A 20,695-nucleotide genomic window follows, 5' to 3' on the forward strand; every position below is an offset into this window, starting at 1 on the left:
ACTCTCAAGAGTCTTCTCCAACACCACAGTTCAAAAGCATCAATTCTTCAGCGCTCAGCCTTCTTCACAGTCCAACTCTCACATCCATACATGACCACAGGAAAAACCATAGCCTTGACTAGACGAACCTTTGTTGGCAAAGTAATGTCTCTGCTTTTCAATATGCTATCTAGGTTGGTCATAACTTTCCTTCCAAGGAGTGTCTTTTAATTTCATGGCTGCAGTCACCATCTGTAGTGATTTTGGAGCCCAGAAAAATAAAGTCTGACACTGTTTCCACTGTTTCCCCATCTATTTCCCATGAAGTGATGGGACCGGATGCCATGATCTTCGTTTTCTGAATGTTGAGCTTTTTAAGCCAACTTTTTCACTCTCCTCTTTCACTTTCATCAAGAGGCTTTTTAGTTCCTCTTCACTTTCTGCCATAAGGGTGGTGTCATCTGCATATCTGAGGTTATTGATATTTCTCCCAGCAATCTTGATTCCAGCTTGTGTTTCTTCCAGCCCAGCATTTCTCATGATGTACTCTGCATATAAGTTAAGTAAACAGGGTGACAATATACAGCCTTGACGTACTCCTTTTCCTATTTGGAACCAATCTGTTGTTCCATGTCCAGTTCTAACTGTTGCTTCCTGGCCTACATACAAATTTATCAAGAGGCAGGTCAGGTGGTCTGGTATTCCCATGTCTTTCAGAATTTTCCACAGTTTATTGTGATCCACACAGTCAAAGGCTTTGGCATAGTCAATAAAGCAGAAATAGATGTTTTTCTGGAACTCTCTTGCTTTTCCATGATCCAGCGGATGTTGGCAATTTGATCTCTGGTTCCTCTGCCTTTTCTAAAACCAGCTTGAACATCAGCAAGTTCACGGTTCACATATTGCTGAAGCCTGGCTTGGAGAATTTTGAGCATTACTTTACTAGCGTGTGAGATGAGTGCAATTGTGTGGTAGTAGAGATTATAAATCTTAAGTATCAGACTTTGACAAAGACCAGATCAAGAGTGGAAGGTCCTTTGAGACCAGAAGGTTTTGACAAAGAAGGAATATTTATTGTCTATTATTGAAGAAGGAATACATATTATTTGATTGATTAAGTGTAAAGAAGAAGGTGGGAAACAGTGAAGGAAACCCTCCTCAGTTTGTGGATAACCTTCCAGTTCCTGGTTGACCAGTGAGAGTTTCTCAACATTCTGACAGCAATGCAGAGCATATGGCGTGAACTTCCATGTTTTTCTAGGTATTATGAACAAATCCATAATCATCACTTTTCTTGAAAGAATTCTGAAATTAATCCACTGAGGATTATCCCAGGTGGTGTTTTAATAGTATGTTCTAAATCTTTAATGTTTAAATAAAAAATTATATAATATTGCAATTTGCACTGTATTATATCCATAATAGCAGGTACCCTCTAGACCTAAGACGTGAAACAGAGCTGACAAAAGTATTAGTGAAATACTTGAGGGAACTCAAATTAAGCTCACAACTTACCGCTGAATTTTCTGAGATAAACCAGAGACCTTTGGTATGAAAAAATATGATCCTACAGTTTGAAAATTAATCTTAACTAATGCCAAATAAACTGACATGCAATAGATAACTAATGAAAAACATGATACATTTAAAAACATTAAAAAAGATAGTTTTCTTATTTAATCACAAAATTGGAGCTGTCACATATAAAGCATTTTAGGAACTAGATGGGAGGTGGTGTTGTCTAGCCTTTCAAAGCAACATTCACTCCTTAACTAAGGAGCATTGTTTTGATGTTGTTCCAGGGAATAGAACTGTGTGAGTCAGTGGCTTTGGTTCTGTGTTTATAATGCACATGGTCAATTTCAGGCATGCAGTGGGATACGGTAGCTCTCAAGGGGCCATTGAAGAGATTTACTGTTTTCCAGTATTTTATTTTGGAAAAATTTTCCTAAAAGTTTCCTGTCTACAGAATAATTGCATTACATCTGGCAGAGAATCATGTTTTCAAGATTGGTTCCTGCAAAAGGGCCTTCTTTTTTATAGCTGGGGACATTACAATAGTTCTATTAACATTTCTACAGAAAATCTGCCATGAAATATTTTGAAAAGTTGTGGTACAATTGATACTTAATCTCTTCCACTTCAGAAATTATTTGAGCAATGTCATCAGATGATCCAAATCCCAGTTTACTTTTAAATGTAAAAATGGAACTAGCATTTAATTAGAATTTTATGGACACCAGGTAAGCAAAATGGAATCTGTAAAATTAAGAAAGTTTAGGTACTTGTTACTGTAACAAAATGAATATATGAAGGCCTTTTTAGAAGAGAAACCTTTATTCAAAAGATTCTGCCATTGTTGTTCAGTTTTCCTTCCAGTTAATTATCAGCTCATGTCTGAGGTTCACATCCATAAGCAATGAGGTCGTTAACTCTGATTTCTGTTTTCTCTTTATTCCAGAAGCCTCCCGAGCTTTCTGAGGATGATACCCGGCTAAAACACGAGAGAGACAACTGTAGTGCCAAAGCCCTGGAATCTATCACCAGCTCTCTTCCCCCAGATCACAAGAACATGGAAATTGAGGTCTCTGTTGCAGAATGTAAGAGTGTTACCGGAATCACCTCGACTCCACATTCCATGGACCACCCCTCCCCTTTCTACTCAACCCCCCACAATGGCCTCCTTGCTGATCACCACGAATCTCTGGATAATGACGTGGCCAGAGAGATCCGATATCTAGACGAGGTGCTGGAGGCCAACTGCTGTGAGTCTGCTGTGGACGGAACCTACAACGGCACATCCTCCCCGGAGCCTGGAGCAGCCATCTTGGCCGGAAGCCCAAGCCCGCCCACCCCCGCGGCTGTCCAGCCGGAAGTCACCGAGAGGGCAGCTGGCAGACAGGCTCCTCCGCACCTGGAGCTCCATCAAAGCGACTCTGACACCATGGCCGAGGGCAGAAGAGCCAACGGCCACCCCCCTGAGCAGCCTCGAGACGTATTGGGGGACAGCCTGCAGGTGCCCGTGAGCCCCAGCTCCTCCACCAGCTCACGGTGCTCCTCCCGGGACGGGGAGGTGACGCTTACCACGCTCAAAAAGGAAGCCAAGTTCGAGCTGCGTGCCTTCCACGAGGACAAGAAGCCCTCCAAGCTCTTCGAGGATGACGAGAGTGAGAAAGAACAGTACCGTGTCAGGAAAGTGAGGCCTTCAGAAGAGATGCTGGAGCTGGAAAAGGAGAGGCGGGAACTCATCCGGAGTCAGGCCGTGAAGAAGAACCCTGGTATCGCCGCAAAATGGTGGAACCCTCCGCAGGAGAAGACCATCGAGGAGCAACTGGATGAGGAACATCTGGAGTCGCACAAAAAGTACAAGGAGCGCAAGGAGAGGAGGGCGCAGCAGGAGCAACTGCTGATGCAACAGCAGCAGCAGCAGCCCCCACCACAGCTCTGCACGGCCCCCGCACCCTCACGGGAGCATCCCTCTGTGACTGACCACCCAAAGGAGGACATCGTCACGGAGCAGATAGACTTCTCCGCGGCGCGCAAACAGTTCCAGCAGATGGAGAATTCCAGGCAGACAGTGGCCAGGGGCCAGAGTACACCCAGGCTCTTCTCCATCAAGCCCTTCTACAAACCTCTGGGGTCCATCAACTCAGACAAGACACTGACCATCTCCAGACCAGCTTCTGTCGGGGCACCTCCTGAAGACTCCTCAGCAGCCAAGGGGCAGAAAGCCCACTGTGCCCCAGAGAGTCAGTCTTCTGGAGGAGGGGGCCAGGGCAGCACAGCTCCCCAGGGAAAGGAAGGGCCGTACAGTGAGCCCTCTAAACGTGGGCCCTTATCCAAACTGTGGGCAGAGGATGGTGAGTTCACGAGTGCTCGGGCCGTCCTCACCGTGGTCAAGGATGACGACCCTGGGATCTTGGATCAGTTTTCAAGGTCAGTCAATGTCTCTTTGACTCAAGAGGAGCTGGACTCTGGTTTGGATGAGCTGTCGGTGAGATCCCAGGATACCACCGTCCTGGAGACCCTGTCCAATGACTTCAGCATGGACAATATCAGCGACAGTGGGGCCTCCAATGAGACAACCAATGCCCTGCAGGAGAATTCACTGGCCGATTTTTCTCTGCCCCAGACTCCCCAGACTGACAACCCCTCAGAGGGCCGAGGAGAAGGGGTCTCCAAGTCATTCAGTGATCATGGTTTCTATTCCCCTTTGTCCACACTGGGAGACTCTGCGTCAGTTGATGACCCCTTGGAATATCAGGCTGGTCTCCTGGTGCAGAATGCCATTCAACAAGCCATCGCCGAGCAAATAGACAGAGCTGGGTCTGAAACCACCAAGGGTGGAGCAGAACAACAGGGACCTCAAGTAAGTCAAGAGAAAGCTGGCCCCAGGGCTCCCAGCTCAGAGAAGCCTCAGAGCATGTTTGAACCACCTCAGGTGTCCTCCCCTGTTCAAGAGAAAAGGGATGTATTGCCAAAGATTCTGTCTACTGAAGACAGGGTGCTCAGGGAAAGGGGGCCCTCCCAGCCACTGCCAGCGGTACAGCCCAGTGGCCCAATAAACATGGAGGAGACCAGGCCGGAAGGGAGCTACTTCAGCAAGTACTCGGAAGCGGCTGAGTTGAGAAGCACAGCCTCGCTCCTGGCCACTCAAGAGTCTGATGTAATGGTTGGGCCCTTCAAGCTGAGGTCCAGAAAGCAGCGGACTTTGTCCATGATTGAAGAAGAGATCCGAGCAGCCCAGGAAAGGGAAGAAGAGCTGAAGCGGCAGAGGCAAGTCTTGCAGAGTACCCAGAGCCCCAAGGCAAAGAACGCCCCATCACTGCCCTCCCGAGCATCGTGCTACAAAACTGCTCCAGGTAAGTGAAGTGTCGCAGGCCAGAGACAGATGCTGCAGAAATCGGTGTTGTTGATTCCAGCTTACAGCGTGGAGCCACCTCTGTGCGTGGCTATCTCAGTGTCATGGAGACACTGGTCCAGGGATCCCAGTGTTCAGAGGCACACAATGGGGATGTCAGAGTGTCTTCTGGAAGACCCTTGAGCCTGGATGGTGTTCGCCGTTCCCCAGAAGGTGTAATGGCTCCTTTCTTGTCCTTCTGCTCTGGCCTTCCTGTAATATGGAGAGTTGTTCTCTGTTTATTGTTCTCTCTTGGTTGAGCTAGGCTGTGTGTGGTGCCGACCTAGAGTCGGCTGTCGTGTGGACTGTGTTGACATCAGTAACTTGACCCTCTGTATCTGCAGTTAAATCAAGCCTATCTGGTTTGGGAATGTCTTCTCCTAACCCCTTCTGGATGCTGAGTCTCTTCCCAGCAATGACAGTTATGGGTTGGTACTGCAGATTGACCCATAGAAGATGTTTCTGTCCATCTTCTGTATAATGGGATTTGTCTTTCCTTAAATCACCATAAAGCAATTACTTTGGAATCAAGGTCATCATATCTATTTGTGTTCTGTGACCCTTTTGGAGAAGTTGAGTTCTCTATGTAAAAGACAAGCCTCTAATCTCCTCCCATTGCTTGGACAGTTCCCTATCTTGAATATTTTGTATAGATGGTTGATGTTAATTTCAGTGATAACTATTGTTGTTACCATTATGGATAACAGTGTGACCAGTAATTTTTATTTCCCATTTGGATATGATGTTACTTGGGGAACCGCACATCCTGCCACAGAGAAGGGCTGCTCAAAGTGTGGTCTGAGCTCATTTATGGCTATTCTTGGTCCATGCTAAGCTCAGTCCAGACATTGGTAATGAGTTTGAAAACTCTTGGAGCAATTTGATACCGTCTTCAAATCCAAGTGTAGGATTTTGTGTTTTTTTTTAAAGTATTGGTCCATAATGGACAGGGCAGAAAAACTATTCCTTCACTGGAGAGAATTTCAGAAGTGTTGCCTTACCGTATAATTACTGTATTTAGCTTGGTCTATTCAGACCTTGGGCTTCCCAGGTCTATTCAGACCTTGGGTTTCCCACGTAGCTCAGTCGATAACTGCCCGCAATGCTTGAGACCTGGGTTCGATTCCTGGGTCAGGAACATCCCCTGGAGAAGGAAATGGCAATCCACTCCAGTATTCTTGCTTGGAAAATCCCAGGGACAGAGGAGGCTGGCAGGCTACAGTCCATAGGGTTGCAAGAGTCGTACATGACTTAGCACTATCTTTCTCCTTTTCTTCTTCTTCCAGACCTTAATCCCATCTTGATTCCTTAATCAAGATCAAATCTATAATGACACAAGTTAACTCTTTCCATATTAACCTTTAAATTTTGAAACAATCTCGAAGCTAAAGGAAAGTCCCCTAGTGAAGTACCAATATAGTTTTTATTTAGAAATGTATAAGAGTAAGCTGCCAGCATGATGCTCAGTCACCCCCAGTTTTGTAGAATGTCCCTCAGTTTGGGTTTGTCAGATATTTTCACGTGATTATGTTTGGGTTATGCATCTTGGGGAGGAATAACACAGAACTGATGCTTATTCTCACAGTATTCAATCAGGTAGGATATCGTGTCAGTTTGTCCCATTACAGAGGCAGATGTTAACTTTTTTCACTTAATACTGATTTTGATGGCTTGATTGAAGGAGTGTTTGCCAGGCTTCTACACAGTAAAGTTACTTTTTATGATTAACAAATATTCTGTGGGGAAATACTTTGGTGCTCTGTATGTAATCTTCATCCCTCTCTATAATAGATGGTCTCATGGATTCCTGTTATATTTAGTAGGTTATAATCCATTTCTGTTATTATTTTTATCCTTAACTACTCAAATATAGTTCATAGGAGCCCTTTCAAGCTCACTTTAGTGCCCTTTTGACATGTCTCCATTATTTGGGCATATCTTTACTTTCTGGTGCTGCAAAATGTTTCAGTCTCATCTTGTACTTTCCTAACCCTGGAATCAGCCCTTTCAATAAAGAGCATTAGTTCTTGTTAGTGGAGAATGGTGGTATTTTTAGTGGTATTTAGAAACCAAGATCTGGGTGCTTGGTGTGCTCACTGCTATTAGATAGGCACTGTTCCCAGGCACTCTCAATGGTCAGAAGTCTATCTGTTGATATATCAATTAATTGATCTGTCTACCTACCTACCTATCTTACCTACCTATCTACCTACCTACTGAAAACCATGACCTCACCCTGATACCTTTAATTTTAATCTAATACCACATGGTTCATCTTCTCTCTTTGCAGATTTGTAACCTTCTCCTTGGCAACAAGATACCTGGTTCCTATTATTCTTCATTTATCTATTATTTGATCAGTTCCCCCCTGTGGAACCAATCCACTGTTTTCCTCACCAAACATCTTTTTAGGTAGACACTGCTGTCCCCTGCACGTTCCTCACCCATCTTGGACCCCAACACCCTATATTGGGTCACCCGTCTCCCTGCCCACCTTGCTCTGGCTCCCACACACCACTCTGGGCCACTGTGGCTCCTCCCCCGCTCCTTGCAGAAACCTGTCTCAATCAGCCCCACCTAATGGCTTTTGGACTAAATTGTTCAGGAAGGAAAGGGGAGGGAGCAGGAAGAGGAATAGCATGGTGACTCTCCTGATATGTTTCTTAATTCCTTCAAGTTACGGGGTAATAGGCAACTGAGTGAGTGAGGCACAGAAGACTTTCAGGGGAGGTTTTTTTGGTCTCTGCTTAATGGTGACTTGCTGGCTTTCCCTAAAGGTCCTTACTTGTCAAGTTCACTTCAAATTCTTGTGGGCTGGCTTGGCACAGAGATGCAGTTGGGCATTCTGTATGGTATTCTGGAAAAAGATTTGGTACCACTGAATTCATCCCAGTCTGGGGAGCCTACCATCACAAGGGTGTGATTGTAAAGGACCTCCATAAGAGCCTGCAGTCTCACTAATGGAGGAAGTCTTTGCAGGTACCTCAGCAACTTCTGCTCACATGGCAGGCAGATTCCATGGCTCTGATCAGTTACAGCTGTCCCACTTACCTAGGACCTTCTGTACATTGCATATGCTCAGTGGTATTTTCAATTTTCTCCTCTCCACCTCTTAACTGAACCCCTTACCATATTGCGTCCATATTTTTCTAGCACACAAACAAAAATTAAGATATTTCAACACTTTCCTGACCTGCTGTGGTTTGTCAGGCTTCCCGCCAGACTTTTAAACAAGACAGAATCCTAAGGTATGCCCCCTGCAGCCCCTTGTTGATTTCTTTATACTTCCGCCTATGCTAATGTTAATCTCCTCCCCCCATATTCCATCCCCACAGGGTTGATTCCTGCTCCTTTAGTAAAATGGTAATTCATCCCTGCAAGCTTGCTTGGGTCTGTGTGTCACACTGAGCACAGTCATGATAATGACCTGTTTTGCAGCTCATTTCTTCATGTTTATCTCTAGAGCCCTGAAAGTAGATGGCAGGACTTCCCCAGAATTACAACATGGACTGAAAGAAACGCAATGCAAAAGGCAAAAAAAAATGCAAAAGGCAATTTTTTTCTATCCATGCCTGGAAATGTTCAGATTATTGTTTGGCCAGCCAGCTTCTTAATTTGTGATCAGGAAGGAGGCTGACACATCACTCTGAGCCACCAAACTGGACCATTCATGGTGAGGATCAGAACTGTTGGTTCCAGTTTTGGTTTTGTGAATGAAGATGTTGCCGAGTCCCTACTCTACTACTCTATGTTTCATGCCATTAGAGGAGATTCAGCCAGTTCATTGCATGACTCAGAGTGACAATTTGATATTAAGTGATGAAAAATACACTTTTTAACATCTATAGTAGAAATTAGGCTGGTGACATGTTGGAATCCTAAAATCTTAAGGCAAGTAAAATTCACTGAGAGCCAAAATGTGATAAGGAAAGAGAAGTGCTTTCCAAATATTTCCCCGGGTGTTGAAAAGATACTTGTTATTGCATTTGGTTCTCTTCCCTTTTGAGACTGGAGGATGATGGGATTCTGTTTTCAAAAGTATGTAGTCATTTTCAAAGACGAATTATTAGGAGAAATTTTATGGAAATTTAATCTCATTGGTTCTTATGTAATTTTTTTATTTAAAGCTTTTTTTTCTTTTTTAATATGGACTATTTTTCAAGTCTTTTGAATTTGTTACAATATCATTTCTGTGTTGCGGGTCAGGGGTGGGTTGGCCATGAGGCCTATAGAATCTAGCTCCTCAACCAGAGATGGAGCTCCCACCCCCTGCATTGGAAGTCGAAGTCTTAACCACTGGACTTCTAGGAAAGTCCCTCTAATGTGATTTTTAAAGGAAGAAGAGTTTAAATAGAGTTTGTGTGGCATTTGTTCATACAGAAATGAAAAAGGCAGATAAAGTCCCCACCATCAGGGAACTTAGTTCGGTAATAGAAGCAGCCAACAAAGATAGCTGTTTCATCACAGAGGAGCGTGGAGACCTGTGTTAGCATGGGGCCAGGAAGACCACCTTATGGGGAGGGTAAAGAAAGTCTTCCTTTCTCTCGAAACTATCATCTAAGCTTTGAACTGAAGGCGTGGAAGTTTTGTTCAGGGAAAGGGAAAGGACGTTCCAGTCACAAGGAAGGGCCCTTAGAGAGGCCCCAAAGGAAGAGCACATTTGAGGTGCTTAAATAAAGTTAGGGTGGGTTAAAGGAAGAGATATAAAACAAAACAAAAGAAAGTTGATTTGGAGCCAGACAGTGAAGAGCTATGTGAATCATGCTAAAGGTTTTAGATTTTACACTTTATCCTGTGGTCAGTGGGAAGCCAGGGAGGACTTTTCAAAGGGGTGATTATCTCCACACCGCTAAAGCTATCCTGCCTTCATCCGGGAATTGATGGATTTTAAAAGTCATTCCGCTCTCCCGAGTCTGTCCCACGGGCTTCTTTTCTACGTAGGTCTAAAAGGCCTGCCACCATTTTGACGAGTGCCCTGGGTTATAAGAGAAGCTATGCTCCCAAGATGTGGGATGGTACTTAGAGAATAAAGGAAGCTCTTCAGCAGGTACTCAACCTCCACACTGCCGTAAAACACCCTTGAGGAATGAGTTTGGGAGGGAAACCCAAACATTTTACTCAAGTTACAATCAAGACCTTTTCAAAATGTCTTTTCATTAGGAAGGGTGTCAACGGACAGTTCTCTCTTTAGCGCTGTGTCTATTATTAGATATCCTGATTACACTTCCCAGTTCTTGGCAGGCCAGAGAAACCCAGTTAGTTAGGTGATGATTAGCATAGTTTTTTGAACTAGTTTGCATTTTCATGCCAGGTGTTGAATTGATTTACCAAGTCAGACAGTTTGCCCAGTAGAACATTCTGGATAGCGGTCAAGGCAAAGATATGAATATTGAGTCCCATAACTTGTCTGTTGAGGTCTTTTAATATGTGGAAAGATGTAATAGTTATACACCTTATGAAAATAAAATTTCCAAGGGTTTTTTTTACTTCTGTGGTCAGTTTGAATTAAGATTGCATGTGTGATTATCATATTATTATAAAGTTTTTGGACTGGGTACTTTTCTTTTCCCTTCATTATCTTCCACTCTCACAAAGAAAATGTCCTAGGCGGAAAAAAGTATTTATATCAGCACAGTATTCAGACAGCAGAGCTTGGTGGCCTCGTTCCACGATAAACAGCTGGATTAGGTTGAGTCTCACTTGTTGCTGTTCAGTTGTGAAGTCATGTCTCTTTGACTACAGTGCTCCAGGCTTCCCTGTCCATCACTATCTCCTGGAGTTGCTCAAATTCACGTCCATTGGGTTGGTGATGCTATCTAACTGTCTCATCCTCTGCCGCCCTCTCTTCTCCTGCTCCCAATGTTTCCCAGCATGAGTCTTTTCCAATGAGTTGACTGTACACATCAGGTGGCCAGAGTATTAGAGCTTCAGCATCAGTCCTTCCACTGAATATTCAGGGTTGATTTCCTTTAGGATTGACTCCTTTGATCTCCTTGTATGAGTCTCACTTGAGATGCCCCCAGTCCTCCACAGAGTAGAAGACCTTGTGTGTGTGACTGATGGAAGTATTCCCCCGCCCAGGTCCAGCTAAGAGAGGGCTGTCCTTCAGGAGTGCCTAGGATTTCCCTGTCCTGCTGGCAAGTACAAATTGTGCCACTTCCAGGGGCCCAGCTGACTGTGTAAAGGTTCTTTTTTTGTTTTGTTTTACAATTTTGTTTATTTGACCATGCTACAGGCATATGGAATCTTAACTCCGCAACCAGGGGTCAGTCTCATGTCTTCTGCAGTGGAAGTGCCTTAACCACTGGACTTCCAGGGAAGTCCTTGTGTAAGGTTCTAAAGCTGAATGTGGTGTCCTACAGACAGTTATATCTACCAACATGTTCCCTGAACTTTCGCTGGTGACACAAGCCTAATCATGCTAGCTACAACTCACCAAGACCTTAACGTTGAGTACTACTCTGATTCCTTCATACACAGTTTACTCCTTTTCATTTTCACATTTAGTCTCCCCAACAGCCCTCCAAGATAGAATCCAAATTATCCAAACTCTTGAGAGTATATTCCATATTTTTCCAGATATAGTCCACATTTTTCTTATGTTAGAAAGGCCATAAAGTGTATGTAGAAAAGCCGTTCAATGCATGTAATAGTATTTAACATACCCAGTAAGGTCCAGGGCAACACCTGTCATCAAATTCAATTTCTGTTGTGAAACTTAGGAAGAGTTAGTTCTATTAAGTGCGATCAGTAAAGACCAAGAAGACGCTCATGCTGGTTCACATCAGGTTTTGTTGCCAAAGAAGTTATGATAAAATTTTTTTGGGGGTGGGGTGGGGCCGGGGAGGGGGTTGGAATTGTCGCTTAAGGGATCATTAACCTGTGGTATTATTCCGTTTTCAGTAACAGAGCCCAGAGAGATTAGGCCAGTTGCCTGAGGTCACCCAGCTAGCAAGTGGAAAAGCCAGGTTCAAGCTCAGGCTTGTTTGACTTCAGAGGCCATAGTCTTTGTACACTTCTTGTCCTCTGCTGGACCTGCTCGTCCGCTTCTGAGGTCTATGAGATGCATAGTAACAGTCCCTCTCTCCACTCAAGTCTCCCTCTACCCTCTCCCCAGTCTCAGGGCTAACCCCTGTTTTCTCTGGGTCCTCCTCCCTCTCCTTTTTGGAGCCATGATTGCTCTGGAGTCCTCTGCTCCCAGTGGTCTAGGTGGATGAATTTTCTTGCAGAGGCCATGAGACAGTGCTACCCTAGTGACCTAGGATGGTTCCTTTGTGCTTTCAGAACTTAATTCCAGTGCTTCAAATTACAGTAGGGAAAACTGCTGGTTCTGTCCCAAAATCTAAGCAGATGGCCTAGGGACTAACATCGTCCATGTCAGCCATCTAGCCTGGCTGCTCTTGTGTGTTCTTCCTGAACAAACGTTTATGCCCAGGAGGAAACTCGGTCATTCACTCTAGAGAGAGGCTCACTGTTCCTTTCACTGTCTGAAAGGAACAGGCACTCAAGCAAGGAATCTGTTTCTTAATCTGAGGATGAGGGGGAAAACGTGTTCACTCCATTGCCTGAACACTTCTGGCGAAGTGGGGCCAGAGCTGACCAAATTCATTTACTAGTGTTCGTTGAACACCATGTCTGCTCTCTGCTTTTGTTCTCTTTTGCTCTTTAAGATAAGATAGTTCCTTCTGCCTTGAACCAGAAACTCCTTGTATTTTTTGTATCTGAACCCAGCAAATAGGTTCATTAAAAAAAAAAAAAATGCATGCCATTTGGGAAGGAATTGGTAAGAAAGTTTAGATCAAAATAGTTTGGCAAGGGATGAAGGTATGTGGTGAAATCAGGACTTCTCAAGTTACAGAATTCAAAGTTCTTTTTGGACATTGCCTTCAGTGGTTTAAAAAGGCCACTGCCATGGTTAAACCCATCAGCCTCACTTCTGAGAAGACACAGACTCTGGTCTTTGTTCTGTGACAAGCCTATGATCATGTATTCTGGATTATAGAACTTTGGAAAAGAACAACACTTCCCAGCACTCCCTTCTGCAGCAGGTTCTGCTGTCATCGCTGATTGTGCTGGGTCTTCTGGTATACCCAGGCTTGTCTGGGTTGTCACCTGCCTTGCTGGGGACACCACGTGGTGCTCCTTTTCCTGAGTCTGGCTACTCTGTGCTCCAAGTTAGGAGAGCTGCTTCCAAAGATTCAGACTCAGTCACATGCAAATCAATATGCAGTCATGAGCTGAGAATGAAGAGATGAATCAAAGGACCTAATTCTTGTAAAACTCCTGCTCTAATTAATGCCTCATCAGAAATGTGAGCTAGATTTCATCTAAGCCAGGCCTGGGAGCAAGATAGCCGTCATGACGGTTGGCTTTTAGGGCAGGATGTGACACTTTCGTACTAACTATGGCGACTTGCCATGTGCTTCCCTAGGGAGACTGGTATTTCAGATCCAGTTCATCTTTGTGAATAAACTACTTACTACTTACAGGGTGGAGGACCATGGACGGTCATGGGAAGTGTGTGCAGGACAGGCCATTAGAGCCCTGGGGAATACATCCATATCACCTGTAATGGTATTTTATTTCTCATGGCCTTGGTAAACATCCAAGGTTTCCCCAAAAGTTGTATGCGTCTGACATCACAGTATTCTCAGTCCATCTTTTATTTCTCATTACTGAAATATAAATTCATACTAAAGATGGGCAAGGAGAATTATGTGCTTAAATGTGACAGTCATTTCTCTGGATTCATCTCTAAAGGTTAAATCCTGATTCCACTTCTTGTTAGCTGTGTAACTTACTTACTTCACTTCTCTAAATCTCAGTTTCTTCACCAGTAAAATGGGAATAAAATAGCATCAGCCTCATCAATAAGTTCATAGAGTCAGTGCACAAAAGGCTTCCCTTTAGGGTTATTATTATTTTTGTTGTTATTGCAGTTTTTGTTATGTTTTAGGAAAAGACTTAGAAAACTTTTAGCAGAATTACTTAAGAGTTATTCAGTAGCTATTGGGAGCCTGACATAAATGGCACAGCTTGCTTTATAAAATTGCGTTCTAGTCCTGAGAAGTATTCATCGTTATTTCCTTAGATTTAGTTTCTCTCATAACATCTGAGTTCACAATTAGCTTTCAGTAGTCACCTGTGATTTCAAAAAACAAAGGCCATTATTAAGCATGTTGGGTGAGAATGAAATTACAAATCACTATGAAAATATTTTCTTTTAGGGGGTGGTTGTCTTCTTCATAGAGCCAGGCTCACCATGTTGGTAGAAATGTGTTTAACCAAAAGATCTTGGTCCAGGATTCACTACTTACCATGATTTTCATTCTTACTGGTTTAGTTAAATTTTTTTCTTTTTTTGGTCTTAAACTATATTTGCCCTGGAGATGCAAAACTCTTTCCTTCTCCAGTTTTCCTTTTCCAGCTCCGTTCAGAGAAATGACAACTCATCCCAACTCATCCCTCCTTACCCTGAAGTAGTAATATTTGGAAGTTTCTGAGACTTGTGTCAGCAGGTAGGGATATTTCTCATTTCTCATTTCTGAGCTAGACTTATAGTATGAAGATTCATATCATAGCATTCTCCCACTCCTGGGGCCTTCAAAGGAGGAGATGAAAGGAGCAAGGGTGTGTGGGTCACAGCTGGAACCATACAAGCCAGTGGGATCCAACAAGCAGGATATTCCCTTGTACTGGGAGGAAATGGATTGCAAAACCTAAGTCTGGACTCCTTTCTTTCTGGTGATCTGCGAGTCGTTTAGATGTTTGCAAGCGCACCCCAAGGCTCCGTGAAGAAAGGAGATCATTGAAGGAGGCTTGGGCCAAGGCATGTTATTTGGTGGGCGTCTTTGTTCGGTTTGGTTTTTAAGTAAGAGTGGGTGATGGCTTTCTCTTTTCTTTTGAGAAATGTAGAAACAAAGGATCTTTGATTTTTAAGACATTAGACGCCATGTATATAGAATATGATACTCGCCAGAAAGCTAATGTTTGACTGAAATAATTTTCTAAACTTTAGGACTCCACCCTCTTGGCTTCATAGAAGTTAGTCCTGAAGTTAGTTCCTGAAGAGGGAGGGTGTGGGCCGTCAGGAAAGGCAGCGCCTGTGTACCCAGGACATGCAGCCTCCACTCCGGTTCCCTTGAGTGGGAGGAACTGTGGGGTTTTCTCTCTTCCCCCATCAGCACAGGGAAATCCATCTTGTTTGGAAAAGCCAGAAGCAAGTCAAGGCGTGGCTCACTCTCTCCGGATCAGAACGTGTCTTAACTATTTATAATAAACAGGAAACCCAAATTCATGGTTCCTGGTTTTTTCTTCCACCCATCGTGGGAGACAGCATTTATGAATTGGGAGTGAAATTCTGCTGCCCCCTCTGCTCCTCAGTCTGCCTCCCATGTCACGCAGACAAGACCAGTGCTTCTCTGAGGCCTCCAGGAGGGGTTAGCCCAGGGGTCCCCTGGGCCTGTGCTGGCTGGTGAGACACAAGAAAGTCTGGATCTGCCTAGTCCATGAAGTTTAAAGCCTCAACTTTATCTGCTCTTCTTAGCATGAGTAGTAATACCTAAAGGAAAAAAATTCTGGCTTGTTGTATAATTTAAAATTAATTCATGCTTATTGCAGAAAAAATGTAGAGAACAAAGGATAAAGGTAAAAGTGATTTGTAATCCTAACCACTACATGTCTAATTATTCTCATGCACTTACGTGCATGGAAGATAACATTAGGTCTCTATGTGTATTAGTCTACTATTGCTGTAGCAAATCACAAATATAGTGACTTAACAGGGCTTCCCAGGTAGCACTAGTGGTAAAGAAGCCACCTGCCAGTGCTGGAGATGCAAGAGATGGTTTTCAATCCCTGGGTTTGGAAGATGCCCTGGAGTAGGAAATAGCAACTTGCTGCAGTATTCTTGCCTGGAAAATTCCATGATCAGAGGAGCTTGGCAGTCTACTGTCCATGGGGCCACAGAGAGTCAGACATGACTGAGCACAGCACAGCACATGGTGACTTAACACACATTTACTATCTCATAGTTCTCAAGGTCAGAAATCTGAAATGTGTCAGCTGTGGACTGAATTTTGCCCCCCTCAAGTTGTGAGGGCCTAAACTCTGATGTGATGGTAGTTGGAGACAGGGCCCTTGTGAATAATTAGAGTTAGATGAGGTCATGAGGGTGAGGCCACTCATGATGGTATTAGTGCCCTTATGCAGAAAGACCAGAGAGCCCCTTCTCTCGCTGAGATGTGTGGTCACGGCAGGAAGGTTAGCCATCTGCACGATAGGGGGGATACTGTCACTAGAACCTGAGCATGCCGGCACCTGTGCTGATCTCACACTTGCAGCTTCCAGAAGGATGAGAAAATCATTTCTGCTGTTAAAGCCACAGAATCTGTGGTATTTGACTTTAGCATTTCAAACAGATTAAAATATAGTCATTCTGGGGTACAGTCAAGATGTTGGTGGGGCTGTGTTCCTTCCAGAGGCTCTTAGGGAGGACCATTTCCCTCCCTTTTCCAGTTCTGCAGGCTGCCTGCATTCCTTGGCTTGTGACCTCTTCCTTCATCTTCAAAGTTAACCGCATAGCATCTTCAGATCCCGCTCTCTGATCCTCCTCCATCTCTTTTATGAGGACCCTTGTGATTACATTTCACCAAACTGGATAATCTAGAATAGTCTTCCATCTCAAAGTCCTTAACTTAATCACACCTTCAAAGTCCTTTTGCCATGTAAAGAAGTATATTCACAAGTTTGGGAAATCAGGGCTTGGGTATGCTTGTGGAAGCCTTTATTCTGCCCACGATAGACTGTTCATCTTACCCTGATTTAGCTTTTACTGTGTGTCATGTGTGCACTTTTTTTTTTAACTTTTACACAGCTAATAAGTAATGAGCTAGGATTTAAACCAGGCAGTCGAGCTCTAGAGCCTGCACACTTCAACCCCTGCAATATTTCTGCTTTTGTAATCTGCTTTTTCTCTTAATGTATTTTGAGTATCTTCCATGACTGTAACTATTCCTTTAAATTTGAGAGACTAAAACATGATTTATTATGGCTAAATAATACACCAACATCTGAATAAGCCATAACTAATTTAACCCTTGTCCCATAGTCAGATGCTTTTGTTGTTCCACATATGTAATTATAAACAAAGAAACAGTAATAAAAGTTCTTATACATAAGCTTTGTGCCTATACTTAATTATTAGCTGAACCTGTGCCTACAATTGGTGGTTAATGGTTAACTAGTATAGAATGGTAATTTCCCAAACTTGAGATGTTAATAGGGTTTCTATGAAATGAGGTTCTGTAATTAAATAAATTTGAGAAGTGCTGTTCACCCATCCTTAAACTAGAGATTCACAATCATATTAGCACTAAAACTTCGGAGAAGTCCTCTGGTAAAGAAAAGCTATCTTGTTTTATTTAAAACTTTCTTTAGTCGAGTATGTCTCAAATTTATTTGACCAATGTCTTTTTGACTGTTTGCAGCATTGAGTACTATCTTACAAAGCTAAGGTAATAGGACATGATTTTAGAAACACAGCTTTGGCATCATCCTGCCAAGTGAAGCTGCTTATCCTCAAACACCTTTAAATGCTTAAATCTAAAATCACTCTAGACGGAATAGTTTGGACAAAATCACGTGTAGGACATAAACTTGAGAACATTTTCTACCCTCCACTCCGAATTGCAATCTAGCTTTGTTCTTTTGGTTCCTATGTCAGTCGTGAAACTCACATCACCCCTGCTCTGTAAATGTCAGGTAGCAGCTCTTGGCCAAGACCAACACAGGTCTGCCCTGAGGTCTACATGACACCCCAGGGATGCCAACTGGGCTCCTTTAAGGGAAATGTTTTGTAGAGTATTCTGCCCAGGTATGAAACTAGATAACAGGATGTTTATCATTGAAATAGAGGACACTTCCAGCTACTCTTAGCTGTTCAGTCCTTCCCAGCTGAACAGACTGAGAACAAGTTTTGGTGAGACAAGTGGAGATGGAACCTGAGGGTAGCGGAATCTGGGTTCATGCCAGCAAACACCAGAGATAACCATCACTGTTTGAAGATCCTGATGAATTGTGTCCTAAGGGCCAGGGAATTTCAAGAGGCCCCCCAGGGCTGTAGACAGGATGAGAGAGACCTCTCAGGCCTGTACCGCAAATTACTTGCATCACTTGCTTACTTGTTTGTGTCATGAGGCCCAAACGGTGGTGTCTGCAGTGTCTACTGCTGGGGGATGAGCATGAGACATTTTTCACCATCCTGATCAAGGGGAAAAGGGACTTTCCTGGTGGCTCAGTGGTAATCTCCTGCCAGTGCAGGAGGCATGGGTTCGATCCCTGGTCTGGGAAGATCCCCTGAAGGAAATGGCAACCCATTGTAGTATTGTTGCCTGGAGAACCCTATGAACAGAGGAGCCTGGTTTACTACAGTCCATGGGGTCCCAGAGAGTCGGACATGACTTAGCAACTGAACGACAACAAATCAAGGGGAAAACTTGATTGAGCTGCAGACTAGGTTTTTGATGACCTGTGTGATTCCTAAGATGGGGTGAGAATTCCAGGCTTAGTTGGAACCATACTGGAGGCAGGGTGGTTGGAGATCACAGCAGAGAAGCCCCACCAAGCTGACTTCCCCCGATATCAACCAGACCAGAGGTCTGGGGGTGGGGTGCAGTGTCTCCTTTCTCTGGGGATCTGTGACTGCTTCTCCTGAGGCTCAAACGTAAGCCTGGTTATCTGAAACCTGTTGTCTCCCAGGCGTCCCCGCCACCTTCTCTGGAAGCTGCCACTGCAGACCTGCTAAAGCAGTCTTTGGTTCCTATTACCCATGTGACCTCTAGTGGTCGTAACCGGTAAAACTGGCTTCAGGGATGGATTTGCTGGAGTACTAAGAAATAAACCGGGGAAGGCAATGGCACCCCACTCCAGTACTCTTGCCTGGAAAGTCCCATGGACGGAGGAGCAGGAAATGGCTTTAATGTTTAATAGCTGACCACTTCTCTGTAGTAACTTTTCACCTTCTGTTATTCTCTTTCAGCACACACCCAATTACATAGTTTAGCAACAGTCGACACAATTTGGATTCCAGACCTAACCTTGACTGTTGCTAGCTAATATAATTTGGACTGATGTTAAGCATCTGAGCCTCCAGGGTCTAAACTGTTCAGAGATGTCATGACATCCCCCCTGATTACTACATCCCAGGGTTGTTTTAAGGGTCAAATGACATGAAGAAACCTATCATTGAAATGCTGTATAAATGTGTTTGCTGTTACTCCAAAGCTGTTCGTGTCTATGGTTCTGTAGACCACAATCGTTTTATTTCATGTGCTTTGGTGAAGACATTTAAACTCTTTGCTCAGATTCTGTATTGGGAATTCTGTCCCAGTCCACAAGTTATTTAATTAGTGGCTGCTATGTGTATTTCAGTGGACTTACTGGTTCATTCAACAGCCATGAACTCCTGCCTGTGCCAGATGCCACAGTTGGTGCTGGGATCCTGCAGTGACCAGGGCAGACAAGGTCCTGCCCTAGAGAGTGTATATTCAGATGAGTTAGGGGAGTTCTTAGCCTCAGACTGAGCTGATTCCTATCTTCAGGTGACTTTATAGCTTAACTGAGAAGAAGAGTTTAAACAACCAGATATGACACAAGTCAAGGTGTGAAAAAGGCTTTACAGAAGTATAAACAAAGTGTTATGAGTCAGGGGTCCTACTGTGGAATGTGTGAAGGGGTGAAGTTTGAGGCAGTGAATACAGACTGTCTTTCTAGGAGTTTAGTACTGGAGGAATGGCTAGTAGGAGATGATTGGGACCTCTTGAGAGGTCAGTTGAAAAGTGACCAACCTGATCTTTTGGTATCTGTTTCTAGTTTTAAAAGAGTTGCCAAATTTTTATGCAGAATTCCCTAGAAAATTGCTCATTCTTACTCCATAGACATAATTATTCTTTGAGATTCCAAATAAATAATGACGACTCACTGGATGCTTACTGTTCTAAAGATTAACTTTATAAATATTAATTTGGTTCTTGTACCAACTGTATGAGGTAGGTACTTCTATCAACGTGCCAGTTTTATAGATTAGGAAACTGAGATAGAAAAACTTAAAAAAACGAAACAAGTAACTTGCCCAAGGGTATTTTGCTGCTAAGTAATGAATTCAAACCCAAGCACACTGGCTCTAGAGCTGCGTGCTGGCCACTGGGCTGTATTATTTCTCAAAGCTTCATTATAAAAGTCAATCAAAATTTTTAGAAATACATACTAAGTATTCCAGAATTATATTGCCTGAGGTCTGAGATTGCTTCAAATATTTTCGTACAGAGTGGTGGGAGGAAGACAGGTAGATAGCATAGATGAAACAGGAGTGGTAAAATCTTGATAATGTTAATATAATTGATAAGTCCATTGGCATCATGATAGCATTTCCTAATTTTCATAATAAAAAATAGAAACCATTTCCAGAGGATTTCAAGACCTTCAAATATTTGTACCCTTACTGTTAATATCAAAAGACTTTTTACCAATGATCTGGGTAATTGAGATCAAAGCAATGAGTTTCATTAAGTTACTAATGTAACGGTGCCAATGTATTAAAAATTAAAAATTTCCTACATAATTGCCAGATGGGCTGGTCATATACTTTTTTTTGAAACCAGTAAAGGTTGATCTTCTTGCCAAATATATTTGATTGAATAGCAAAATGTTTGAGTTAGAGTAGACTTCTAAGACAGCGTCTCCCCGTATTCTCATTTCCTCGCTGCTGCTGCTAAGTCGCTTCAGTCTTGTCCGACTCTATGCGACCCCATAGAGGGC

General features: G+C 43.5%; 1 protein-coding gene across 7 annotated transcripts in view; it reads left to right on the forward strand.

Annotated features, from left to right (window-relative positions):
* LOC104991163 (paralemmin-2) overlaps positions 1-20,695 on the forward strand; it is a 517,429-nt gene that overhangs the window by 480,372 nt on the left and 16,362 nt on the right. For all 7 annotated transcript variants that reach the window (XM_010843550.1, XM_010843549.1, XM_010843551.1 and 4 more), the window contains one exon: positions 2,441-4,841. In XM_010843550.1, the coding sequence (XP_010841852.1) occupies positions 2,441-4,841 (2,401 nt within the window). The remainder of the gene's footprint in view (positions 1-2,440; positions 4,842-20,695) is intronic.

This window comes from Bison bison, unplaced genomic scaffold, assembly GCF_000754665.1.
Source record: "Bison bison bison isolate TAMUID 2011002044 unplaced genomic scaffold, Bison_UMD1.0 scf7180017864183, whole genome shotgun sequence".
In the NCBI taxonomy this organism is placed as follows: Eukaryota; Metazoa; Chordata; class Mammalia; order Artiodactyla; family Bovidae; genus Bison; species Bison bison.